The 13,663-nt window shown below is 43.4% G+C and overlaps 1 protein-coding gene across 1 annotated transcript in view; it reads left to right on the forward strand.

Moving 5' to 3' along the window:
* The window catches only part of LOC119358074 (1,2-dihydroxy-3-keto-5-methylthiopentene dioxygenase 4-like), a 132,030-nt gene extending 119,928 nt beyond the window's left edge, over positions 1–12,102 (forward strand). Inside the window, exons 3-6 of the mRNA XM_037624786.1 lie at positions 10,158–10,230; positions 10,692–10,786; positions 10,890–11,129; positions 11,661–12,102. Of these exons, the coding sequence (XP_037480683.1) occupies positions 10,158–10,230; positions 10,692–10,786; positions 10,890–11,129; positions 11,661–11,792 (540 nt within the window). The 3' untranslated portion in view covers positions 11,793–12,102. The remainder of the gene's footprint in view (positions 1–10,157; positions 10,231–10,691; positions 10,787–10,889; positions 11,130–11,660) is intronic.
* The last annotated feature ends 1,561 nt before the right edge of the window (positions 12,103–13,663 follow it).

Consider the following 13,663-nt stretch of genomic DNA (forward strand, 5'->3'; position numbering starts at 1 on the left):
AATCCTTAGATCTTCCCTGCGAAACAGACGGGTTAGCATGATGATGTTCATATGAGGACTTGGATCCATATGAGGAATTTGATCCATGTGAGGAGTTTGGTCCGTATGAGGACTTGGATCCATATGAAGAATTTGATCTGGGGTTCCTATTCTTTACAGGTGGTGTCATGATGACATTCACATGAATATTTTCAAGGCACCTTTTGGGAACCCATATTTTCTTCATAGGAGAACCGTTCCTGCAGTTAGTGCCAACATATCTAGCAAATACTTCACCATTCTGATTTTTGAACAGTTTATAATTGGAGTCAAATGACCCATCAGAAGAATATGAAGATTCACATGTAAAGCCAGATAAAGTAGATGGATCCACTGAAGGTCCCTTTGCAGCAACCCATAAGGTTTTGGGATACTACTCAGGTTTCCAGTAGGTCCCATCAGCATTAAGTTTCCTCTCAAAGGCAATACCCTCTTTCCTAGGGTTCCTGTTGAGGATGTGCTTTTTAAGCACGTCACAAAGTGCTTGATGCCCTTTGAGGCTTTTGTACATGCCTGTCATATACAATTCCTTCAACCCTGCATCATCAGTGATACTACCAATGTCCTCAGATGAGGAATTAGTGATAGCAGAGACAGTTGAAGAATTTGCAACAATGGAAGCATTTGAGCATTCAGGTGAAGAATTAGCAGTTTCACATTCAATGCACTTCAAACATGGAGGTATAAATTCATCCTGAGTAGCGTTGATCTGTTGAGCATGTAATGAATCACGCTCCTTCTGAACATCTTCATAACTCACTCTTAACTGCTCAAGATCTTGCTTTCTTTGAAGAAATTCATAAGAAAGCTTCTCATGATCAGACAGGAGAGTGTTATGATGACCTTAAACATTGTCAAACTTGGACTACAGTCTCTGAAGATTTTCAGTCAAAATTTTAGTGCGATCCATTTCCTCGCCCAACATATCATCGCTTTTATCTAGCATGTTTTGATCCTTTTCAAGAGCCTTTTGCAGTTTCACAGCAATCTTAGCAAGTTTAGAATAGCTGGGTTTGAGGTTTTCATCAGATTCATCCTCACTGGATTCAAAGGAGGGATATTTGAGTACCTTTGAGCCTTTTGCCATGAAGCAATAGGTGGGAGTGTAGTCCTCATCACTGTCATCAGTAGTGTTGGGGAGGTCCTTTTCTTTAGAGTTGAAGATGGACTTGCTGACGTACGTGGTAGCGAGGGCTAGGCTCGCCACACCAGAGTCTGACTCCTCAGATTCCTCCTCTTCCTCATTTTCCTCAGATTCAGCCTCCGAGTCCATTTCCTTGGCAATGAATGCCCGAGCCTTCTTGGAGCTTCTCTTCTTGTGAGATGAGGACCTTGAAGATTTTGATGAAGAGGACTTTGAAAATTTCTTCTTCTTCTTTGAATCATCAGAACTGTAATCCTTGTACTTCTTATTCTTTGATTCCTTTTCCCGCTGAGGACAATCTTGAATGTATTGTCCGGGTTTCTTGCATTTGTGATAGAGTCTCTTCTTGTAATCATGGGATGAGGAATCTGATCTCAAGTCACCACTTCTTGAGGATTTACCAAAGCAACCATGTCTTGAGAACTTTTGGAACTTCCTCACAACCATTGCTAGCTCCTGGCTTAGTTCTTCAGGGTCACCAAGGCTACTGCCAGAATCTTCACCTTCAGATTCAAACACTGCCTTGGCCTTCGGAGCCCGTGATCTACCATGCATAGCTTGGTCCATAGAGATCTCTCTTCTCAGCAAGCTAGAACTCATGAGTGTTTAGTATCTCGAGGATATTAGAGGGATCAAGTGACTTATAGTCTCCATGTTCTTGTATCATCAATGCCAAAGTATCAAATGAGGAATCAAGCGATCTCAGCAATTTCTTCACCATCTCATGGTCGGTGATATCAGTGGCACCAAGTGCTTGAAGCTCATTTGAGATGTCAGTGAGGCGATCGAAGGTTTGCTGAACATTTTCATTGTCGAGTCTTTTGAAGCGGTTGAAGAGATTGCGAAGAACGTCAACTCGAGAGTCACACTGTGTTGAGACTCCCTCATTGACCTTGGACAGCCTGTCCCAAATAAGCTTTGTTGTCTCCAAAGCACTCACTCTGCCATGCCCTTTGCTCAGATGGCCACATATGATATTCTTTGCCTGAGAGTCGAGTTGCTTGAATCTCTTCAGATCAGCAGCGTTGATGGTGGGAGTGATAGAGGGAACACCATTCTCCACAACGTACCAGAGATCGTTATCAATTGCCTCAAGAGGCATGCGCATCTTATTCTTCCAGTAGGGGTAGTCTGTCCCATCGAAGGTAGGACACCCAGCATAAATCTTGATCATACCTGCAGTCGACATAACTAAAACCTAGGCGGTTAAACCAAAATCACACAGAACAAGGGAGTACCTGGCTCTGATATTAATTGAAAGTGCGTTATATCGACTAGAGGGGGTGAATAGGCGATTTTTATGAATTCGTCAGTAAGGAATTTCAGGGTGAGAAAATTCCTAAGTGAAGAACTACTTGCAGGGGAATAAGTACTCAGAAGTAAACATAACAGTGCATGAGCATGGTCTTCATGATGAAATGAAAGCAAGCGCGGAGTACAGAAAGCGTAAACACAGGATAAAGACAAACAGACTGAAGAAATTGAACTGAGGAAATAGAGAAAGTCTTCATTCAAAGTCTTCAAACAGATATGAACAAGCACACAACACAAAAATGAGGAAATGGAAGGGTTGAGGAAATGGAACGAGGTAGCTTGGTGAAGACAATGATTTGGTAGACCAGTTCCAACTGTTGTGATAGTTGTACGTCTGGTTAGGGCGGCTAGGTATTTAAACCTGAGGACACACAGTCCCGGACACCCAGTCCTAAACATGCAGCTCGGGACACTCAGTCCTCCGTATTCCCCTTGAGCTAAGGTCACACAGACCTCGCCCAATCACTCGTGGTAAGTCTTCAGGTGACTTCCAAACCTTCACAGACTCGGTCACTCGGCGATCCACAATTTCCTCTTGGATGCTCTAGACCATGATGCCTAACCGTCTGGAAGATGCATAGTCTTCAAAGGTAACAAGCGTCGGATCCACGCAGGATCAATATCTTTAGTGATGCTCAATCACTTTGGGTTTGTAGGTGTTTGGATTTGGCTTTTCCTCACTTGGTGATTTTCACTCAAAGTCCTTGGAGGATGGGATGCTCTGAAATGACAAGTGTCAGTTTCTCTCGGAGCAGCCAACCAGCTAGTGGTTGTAGGGGGTGGCTATTTTTAGCCTAGGGAACAGCCCGACATGATAAGACATAAATGCCCTTCAATGATATGACCGTTAGGTGGGTAGATATTTTGGGACAGCTGGCACATAGCACAGCAACGGTCAGAATTTTGAGTATCAAATTCCTCAAGGCTATCATGTTCCTCACTGTGTAGGCAATCCGCACTAGCGAATTCCTAACTCCTCAGTCAGAACAAATTCCTCAGAGACTAGAAGAACTTTGTCTCTGTCACCAAAGAAATTGACTGAACTGTATGAAATCTCCAATGGCTTCACTCGAAGGGATTGGTAGGTGTAGGATTTGAGTTGAGCATCACTTGGAAATTTTTCCTTAGTATTTCATCGACCCCCTTTAACAGTACGGTGTCTCCTATGACTCAAGAAAGAGAAAATAAAACAAATAAAACAAAGGTCTTCATGCTTCATGTTCCTCGCATGAATACCAAGTCTTCAAGATCACACCAATTTCTTCACTTTCAAAGTCTTCAGAAAGTCTTCGGAAATCCAAAGTCTTCAGTCGAAGAACTTCATTTTTAGGGGTCGACTTTATCTGTAAATATAAAACTCCTCATAGACTTATAGATGTGTGTACACTCACAAACGCATCATTCCCTTAACCTATAAGTCTTCAATACACCAAAATCACTAAGGGGCACTAGATGCACTTACACATATACACAATCATGAACATTGCTGCCCAACTGATGCAAAAAAGATTAACTACCACAGCAAAACTGCAAGCTCATTAACCAATCTAACAGCTCCACTCCCCAAATTTTCAAACACTACCATTAAAAATCCTCATTTTCAAAATGGACAGCAACATAAGCTAATTTTCAAAAACTGTAAAAAAAATTCATTTTCATTTAAAAACAAAGCAACATAAGCTAATTTTCATTTCAATATTCTGTCAAAGCTCATTTTAATTCTCTGTCAAAGCTCATCTTCGTTTAACTACTGCTGCCTTCAAAATATTACTCTGCTCATGTCAAAGCTCATTTTTAAAATCCTACTGGTCATGTCAAAAGCTCATTTTCATTTTCATTCTCTATCTACTCTCGGTTCATGTCAAAGCTCATTTTCATTTTCTATCTGCTCTGCTCATGTCAAAGAACAAGAGGAGGGGAGGGAAGGGGTGGCTCACCACGCGTCGGGGTCGGGGTCGCCGGCGCGGGGCTGAGGGGGTAGGCGTCACGGTCACCAGGGTAGAGGGGGTACGGTTATGGGTGTCCTTCTCCTCCTCGTCGATCTGTAGAGAGACCAGTCAGAGAGAGAGGGGGAGAGGGAGAAGAGGGAGGGATGGCGCACCTTAGTGTTGGGGACGGCCGGGGTTGGGGTCGTCGGAGGCAAAGGGGGTAGGGCGTCATTCTCGGGGGTGGGGCCGGGCTGAGGGTGGACCTAGGGCAGGGGTTGGGCTGGGGGGTCGACGGCGGCATGGGCGGGTGCGGGCTTGGGTGCGGCGTCGACGGTGGCGCGATCTCAAAGATAAAGGGGATCGAGAGGGGGAGAGAGAGTGAGAGAGAGGAAGGAGATAGGAGCTAACGGACCGGTGTTGTAGGCAACTTAGCTATAGCACGTGTTGGCAAAACGCGCTATAGCTAAGTTAACTATAGCGATGCACTAGACAAAACGCGCTACTGTTAGCTTTTTTCTTTTTCTTTTTATTTTCCTTAGCTATAGCACTTGTTGGCAAAAACGCGCTATAGCCAGGTTAGCTATAGCGCTACCCAGGCCAAAACGCGCTACTGCTAACTTTTTTCTTTTTCTTTTTATTTTTCTTTTTCATATTCCATAAACTTCCTTCCTTTTTTATTTTTATTATTCTTTTTATTTTTCATATTCCACAACTTCCTTCCTTTTTCTTTTTCTTTTTCTTTTATTTCATTTTCCACAACTTATTAGTTCCTTTTTCTTTTTCTTTCATTTCATTTTGCAAAACTTCCTTTTCTTTTTCTTTTTCTTCCATTTGCACTTTTCTTTTTCTTATCTTTCTTTTGCACTTTCCTTCCTTTAATTTGGTCTGTCGTTGAAGCAATACCACTGTTACCCTCCGGATAATAATTAGTATAATATATATTACATCATTTGACCGCTAACGGAGGTATACAAAATAGACACACACAAAATTTGTGGATTAGTTTGTCAGCTTGGGCGACGACGATGCTTCAGACTGATCTTCTTCCCTCTTTTGTCCACTGTCGAATGATTGAGCCCGTGGTCGTGACTTTTCCTTCTCCGGGAATTACGATCTTTCATAGGTAATGTAGTCTTCATTCTTCTTTTGACATATGTTTCATCGTCATCAGCATCATCTTCCCTCATTGGATCACCGTACTGGTCGTAGTCTTCCTCGTTGGAGACTCCATCCATTCCGGCGATTCTCCTTTTGCTTCTCCTCATGACAACATGCTTGGGATTGATCGGATCAGTTATGAAGAAACATTGGTTAACGTTCTTAGCATGTACCCATGGCTCATTTTTGGCGATGCATTGACGGTACCGCTATCGGAGTCGGGTATACACATGGTAGTGAAATGTAGGTTTTCTCTCTGTACATTCTTAGCCCATCTGACAGGGAACATCATCACGCTATGCAATCCAGAGTAGTTAAGGTCCCATATCTCTTCAACCCTTCTGTAATATCTTTCAATTACATTCCCAGTCATGGCTTCCATCGTCACCCCTAAGTTTTGGTCATCACTGTTTATATCTTTCTCCTCCATATAGAACTTGTATCCGTTGATATCGTATGCTTGATAAGTCGCGAGGTTGGTTAAGGGGCCATGTGCTAAGGCGTATATGAGTGTTCCGTTCAGACAGCCCTCTTTCGGGGGATTAGCCAGAACTCGCTCTTTGAACCAGCGCAAGAAAGTGGAGTTGTGCTCTCTAATAACTTCAGCGTCCGTCCTATGCACCCCACGGTCACGGTACTTCTTTGTGATGGTCTCTTTGTGCAGTGTCACGAAATCTTCTGGCATATCTAGGTGTTGTAGCACTACTAAGTTTGCCCTGTCAAGGTCGTTCTGTCGGCCCGAGCGTAACACATTCACATCCCTATGACCGTTGGTGTGACCTTCGCCTTCGAGCCTTCCACAGTGCTTGTTGACGGGCGAACCAACAACAGGGTCTCCGGTGCCTACGAGGTAACTCTCACAGAAAGAGATGCACTCTTTGGTCAAATATCCCTGGGCTATGCTTATATCTGGACGGGACATGTTACGAAGGAATCCTTTGATGACCCCATTCATTCTCTGAAACAGCATCATGTTATGTAGGAATGTCGGCCCTAGGTCGATGATGTCATCCACCACGTGGACACATAGATGCACCATGACATCAAAGAACGCGGGCGGGAAGTACATCTCTAGCTCCTTCAGTATGACAACGATCTCTTCCTATAGCCTATGGAGTTGCTTCACACTGATCGACTTTCGAGAGATAGCATAAAAAAAGTGGCATGGGTCAGTAAGCGTGTCACGCACATGTGTGTCCATAATCCCTCTAAGTGCAACCGAGAGTAACTGCGTCATCATCACATGACAGTCGTGAGACTTCATCCCACTGAACCTTTTTTCTTAGTGTCCAGATATCTTCTTATCTTCCCACAGTATCCGGAACTAACTTTGATTCCGGAAAGGCACTTGAACAATTGATCGACCTCCTTCTGATCTAAGGTGAAGCAAGAGGGGGGCAATATTGTTCTTCCTTCTTGTTTACTTTTTTGCCCCTATCTTCCGTCTCCATCTCGGTCTCCTCTGACGACCTTTTACCGGGCATTTGGAGATCTTTCCTGATATTCAAAAATTCAAAGTCTTTTCTTGCCTTCGGCCCATCCTTGGTCCTCTCCGGCATGTTCATCAATGTTCCAAGCAAACTCTCAAGGATATTTTTTGTGATATCCATTTGATCAAGGCTATGAGGCATGTCGAGTATGGGCCAGTATTCCAAGTCCCAAAAAATATATCTCGTCTTCCATACCTTTAACAGGGGCTCCGGCGCCTTTTTCTTCGTCTTTCCCGGTGAGGGGCACTCTTCCCAGTTCTTCAATAACTCATATATTTCTGCACCGCTACGCTTACGTGGAGGACCTCGATGCTCAACCTTACCATTGAATAGATCTCCATGCTTTCTCCATGGGTCATCCTTCTCGAGCCATCTTTGATGCCCCATGTACATGATTTTCGAAGACCCGCCATCTTTCGATGGCCGCAGAGAAGTTGTATCATCCATGCACCTCGTGCATCCGCAATATTCGTGGCACACCTGGACAGAGAGATAGTCGTAATCGAGATAGTCCTACACCATCATGATCAGCGCGGCTCTCATGTAGAAATACTCTCCTTTGCTTGCATCCCATGTCTTGGCCAGCGTTGGCCATAAGGTCTATAACTCCTCTTTCAGTAACCCAAGATAAAGATTTATATCATTTCCCGGTTGTCTCGGCCCTTGAATAAGCATAGCCATGTGTATGTATTTTTCCTTCATGCACAACCAGGGGGAGGTTGTACATCCATACAAACACGGGCCATGTGCTATGATTGGTGTTCTCATTGCCAAATGGATTCATGCCATCACTACTAGCGCCAAGCACGATGTTCCTTGGATCATTTGCGAAAAAACAAATTCAGCATTTAATGCTCTCCACTGGCTAGCATCTACGAGGTGTCTTAGCTTCGTCTCATCTCCGTCATCTGGCTTCACCCTCTCCGCGTGCCAGCGCATAAGCTTTGCTTCCTTAGGATCTATGAAATACCATTGTAGACGTGGAGTGATCGGAAAGTACCATACAACTTTCTGTGGAGCTTTCTTTTCGACCTTTTTATATCGTGAAGCATTGCACTTTGGACAGATGTTTTTTCCACGTGCTCGTTCCGATATATGATGCAATCATTGATGCATGTGTGATATCTAATGTGTGGCAGATCAAGAGGGCACACGATTTTCTTTGCCTCCTCGACACTAGTAGGACACAGGCTTCCCGCGGGAAGAACCTTCTTTAGATACTTCAGAAGCTCATCCAGGCTTGCATCTGTCCATTTGTTTTTTGCCTTCGTCTTTAGAAGTTCTAGTGTGAAACTCAAGCGGGGCACCTCGGGATTGCAACCATCATACAAAGGAGTCATCGAGTCTACCTCCAGTTGCACCAGTTTGGCCTCCTCTCTAGAAGCGGCTCTATCGCTAGTCATCTTCTTGCGAAGCAGGTCTCGAACATGCGGGTCCCGCATGGCTGAACTTAGAGCGATGAAGACTGCGGCATGTCCGCGTCTTCTCCGCCTTGAACTGCCTCTTTGCCATTGACATTTCCGAGGCCATCTTCCTCTTCAGGCACATAATCGGTCATCTCTTCGTCTGGTGGCCCCATGTCGTTATTTCCTGCCCCGTCGACATGATCATCATCATCTTCTTATTCTTCTTCACTTATCCACAGAGTATGGCCATGCATGAAACCATGCATGAGTAGGGGCGCCTTGAATGTACCATCCTCAAAGGGGTCGAGCCTGACTGTTCCTTTGCATTTTCGACACAGACATAAAACATCCTTCGGTATTTTTCATACATGTCGTCCACAGCGGATTGCCGGTATCTTTTAACCATCCTTCCATTGACCTTCATGATCACCTGCGCGTGGAGCAAATATTATAACCACGTATATATGCATGCATGGATCAAATTCATACAAAAATTCGGCATGACCTTCCCTAAACATAGGACATATTGAGTTGCCCGAAATTCGCCAAAACGGAATTGAATCGACATTTTGACAAAACATAGGCAACTCATGTCACCCACATTATTTCATCAAATACACAATGTAGGCAACTCAAATTATGCCACACACAATTAGCTATATATAGAGTGACACTATTCTAATCCTAGGATTAGAATAACTATTTGTATCACGACGCGCCCTATATGGGCCCGATGAGATGTTCCGGAACTAGCCGAACTGCCACGATCCGTTCCTAACCCCGACCCATCCCCCTCCATCCCGTCCCTAACCCCCACTCCCTCGATCGGTGGCTACCTTCCCCGAATTAGGCCACTACCGTCGCCGCCCTCCCGAATCGCGCCACCAACGCGGCCGCCCTCCCGAAGCGCGCCACCACCACCGCCCCGCCCCATGGCACAGCTCCCGGCCTCCCAGCGAGCCGCCGCCCCGCCCCGCCCCTCGCACCGCCTCCGTTCCTCCCAGTGCGCTGCCGCCCTGCCCCATGGCGCCCAGCTGCTCCGCCCTCCACTGCCTGATCTTCGCCGCCCACCGGACCTGACGATCAGCGCCACCCTTGGCCACAGATAGGGGCTGCAGCCTTCTCGGGGCGCTGTCGTGACCTTCCCAGAGGGGCCACCGCGACCTTCCCCAGCTCTGCCCTCTGTTGTGACTGCCTTCGGCGGCCTTCTATCCATGCTGGAGCTGCCCCCCGCCTGGATCTGGCCTCACACAGCCCCCTCGCCTGGATTTGGCACCGGCTGCCGTGCCACCCCCACGCCTGGGTCCGGCCGCTGCAGTGCACTTGCCCCACTCCTAGGTCTGGCAATCGCGCCTCCCCCGCTCTTGGGTCCAACCATCAGCACCCCCACCCATAGCACACGAGCGCCGACATCCACTGTCAGTCCCCAAACACACCGCCCAAGGGCCCATGCCCCATCCCCCGACATTATCCCGCCTCACTGGCGCACCATGGACGTTTTCCTCTTCTGCCTAGAACTTCTTCTCCAACCTCTTGCCTTGTCGGTGTTCCATTCATTCCGCTCAACATGGCTCTTCAGATATGGCCAGGATTCGATCCCCTGGATTTCTCTTAGGAATCGAGATGAATTATATCTTCTTTGTATCTGATTTGCGCCTAATCTTGGTTCTTGGATCAGGTGTGGATGGTTGGGGAGGACGGCGAGGACCTCAAGAACCATAGGGAGCTCCTACCTCTCTCCAAGCTCCAAGGTGCGAATGATGATCCTCAGTTTCTTGGATTGTTGGTGTGTACCCTATTTGTTTGGGTAAAAAATGCTCTTTTGGCTGAATATATACGAGCTTTTATTCGTTGGATGTCGTGGCCTTAGTCAACACTTTTAGATGACGACGCCCTCATGTAATTGCTTGAACAGAGGGTGACTTGCCATCGTTCTTGATTATCCTCTGTCGATTCGAACTATACAATTTATGTTCCTCACCCAAAGAAGTAACTGCTGAGAGTGGACACCTAACTAATAAGGCAAGTAGAACAAGGGAATGTTTTCAGTTCTCTTTTAGCTTTGAAAATTATCATTTTGAAAAAAAATCAAAAACGGCCAGGTATCTGAATCCACTTTTCCGTAAACATGGTGTCTAGAAGCTGGGCTCGGTTCCGTAAACATGGTATACTCTGCTAAGCAGCTTCCAACATTTGCCCTGTTTTCTTTCAGAGATTGGTGTGTTATATTGGCATTTGGACCCAAAGAGGCCTGAAAGCGAACAAGAGCTAGCGAAGATCCGCAAAGACAGAGGATATAACTACATGGTTTGCGACTCCCACCAACTCTTAGTTCCTCTTTGCTTCTCTTTAACCATGCACACCTTGTGTATGTAATCTGATAGTATTGCACATGCATCACTTGCTGAAGGATCACCTCGATATATGCCCTGGAAAGTTAGCAGACTTTGAGGAGAAGCTCAAGAACTTCTTCACAGAGCACATGCATGCCGACGAAGAGATCCGCTATAGCTTGGAAGGCGGCGAGTACTTTGATGTGCGCGACAAGGATGACAAGTGGGTTCGGATCTGGATAAAAGAAGGGGATATCATCGTGCTGCCGGCTGGAATTTATCATCGGTTCACCCTCGACGCCGCCAACCATGTGAAGGTACTGACTAGGATCTTTTATGTGTTTTACTGCTAAAGAGTTGTTGCGGTGATTATTTTTTGCGTCACATTTTGCATAGAAATATGAATCTGTTTTGTCAACCAAGCTCATTGAAAGCATGAGTTAGGCACTAGATTAGAGGACATCTATAGAACCATCAAAAAGAAGCGCAAGTCGCAAAACGGATCAACAAGATGGTTGACAACTAATTCTTCATGTAATGCTACTTGGTGAGGACCACTAAGGAAAAACAATACAATGGTGAACTAGCAGCATCACATTCACGGATCAGATGTACGACACAAGTTGGCCAATCTGGGTAGTGTATTCAAGTTTAGCAAAAAGTGTGCTCTCGTAGGATGCAGAAACAAGGTTCATTTTCAGCCGGTAATTAGAGAACTGTGTTGTTAAACAACATCTATAAGCAATTAAAATGAGATGGTGTATATATGTAGAAGTTCTATCTTGCATTAGATATAAACTGGGTCCTTATCAAACTTAACACATTCTGATGCCTCTTGTCGTGCACAGCTCATGAAGCTCTTCCTAGGAGAACCAGTGTGGACAACGCACAACCGGCCTCAGGAGGACCATCCGGTGTGGCAAGAGTATGTGAAGAGGCTAACGGACGACAATGCTGGTCTTGCTCTGGCAGCACACTGAAGTTTGTTTGTGATTCCTCAGCTATGTATTATAAACACCCATGCATGGACATATACATACACTTGGATGAAACTATGTTGTAATCTTGAATATGCAGGTGGCCTCGCTGGCGCACCATGGACGTCTCCGCTGCTGGCAAACGGCAAAAAAAGGATTGGCCGATCCAGTCGAGCAAGCTGTGGAAGAACAACTCGACTTATGTATGCTTTTTTATCTAATATGGCTTATTGTACCGCCGCCGCTGTTTTCGGTTTTTTGCTCACATGCACTGTATTTGTTGGATGTAATTCCTGAGAACTAGCCTAGGAATAGATGCAGTATGTTTCTGGAGTTTGTCCAACTTTTAGTCAAATAGAAAATTTTGATGAAATGCACGCAGTTGTTGTTCGGCAGTGAAATTCATAGTCTTTGCAGTACCCAGTTAACGTTTTCAAAGTTTAATACTGCAAAAAGAATGAAAGTAAATATACTATACTTTGAAAAATAAAATGGAACAACGGAATCATATGGTGTTGTTCATATATAACCAAGAGAGGAGTTCAAAGAATCATAACTTGTTGCATTTCATAAAAAAACAGTGGAAAAGCATGAACTAGCTAGGTGTGCTAGTTCAAATATGTACCATATCATCAACTTGAAATAGTATGTCATTCGCAAAAACATTTGGGGAGAATATGAAAAAGTGTGATATTACATTGCACTAAAAAATAAAGTTTTAAAAATACTCATGAGGATGTTGATATTTTAAAAATCCAGAAGTTCAAAAAAAATTGATCACGAAGTTCAAATAAAAAAGAGGAACATTTCAAAAGAATTTCTAAAAAATGGTTTTCCCATTCTAAAAAAACTATAAGTTCAAATTAAAATATCGGTGCGGTCCAATGTTTATAAAAAAGGATTTACCCCATTACTAACTAATAAATTTAAGAAATTCAAATTTAAAAAAATGGTAAAGTTACACGTCTATTAAAAATTTAGATTTTTCTCATTTGTAAAAGAATAAAACCAAGATGTTCAAATTTAAAAAATGGAGATGTCTGATGTGTGTAAAAAACGAATTTGAGCAAAGAATGATTTCCCGCATTCAAAAAAGGAGATCAAATTAAAAATAACGGTGTAGTCGAAAGTTTAAAAAAATTCCAAAATTTAACTTTTCAAAATTAATAAAAGCCTAGAAGTTCAATTTAGAATAACAAATCATTTGATTTTCACTGTTTAAAAAACCCCAAGAAGTTCGCTTCAAGAAACCTAAGAAGTTTAAATTTTAAAACACAGTTTTTCCTTGCTGCTAAACCAATAAAAATCGAGAAGTTCAAATAAAATACTGAAGAAGTATACGGAAAAATCAAATTATTTCCGTTTCTAGGAAAAATAAAAGTAGGAAATTTTAATTTTAAAAATTTTGTTTGATGCTTATTTGAAAACATATTTTTCCAAATAAAAAAGATGAAGTTCAAACTGAAATAACAAAGAATTTCAAATTTTATTGAAAACTAGGATTTACCTGTTCAAAAAATAAAAAACACAACTCCATTTTTTGCATTTTTTAAAACAACTCATAAACGAAAAAATGGTGAAGTTCAAATAATATACAAATGATTTTCCTTATTTAAAAAAACTAGAAGTTCAAATTAAAATAACAGAGTGGTCCGATGTTTATAAAAATTTGAATTTTCCCGTTACTAACAAAGAACTAAGAAATTCAAATTTTAAAAATGGTGAAGTTCGATGCCAATAAAAAATCCAGATTTTTCTCGTTATTAAATGAATAAAACTCAGAAGTTCAAATTTTACAACATCTTCATGGTTAGATGTGTGTTAAAATCATGTGGGTGTATGTGTGTAGGTGTGTGGCAACACAAAAGTTCGGA

Source organism: Triticum dicoccoides, chromosome 2A (assembly GCF_002162155.2).
Source record: "Triticum dicoccoides isolate Atlit2015 ecotype Zavitan chromosome 2A, WEW_v2.0, whole genome shotgun sequence".
Lineage (NCBI taxonomy): Eukaryota > Viridiplantae > Streptophyta > Magnoliopsida > Poales > Poaceae > Triticum > Triticum dicoccoides.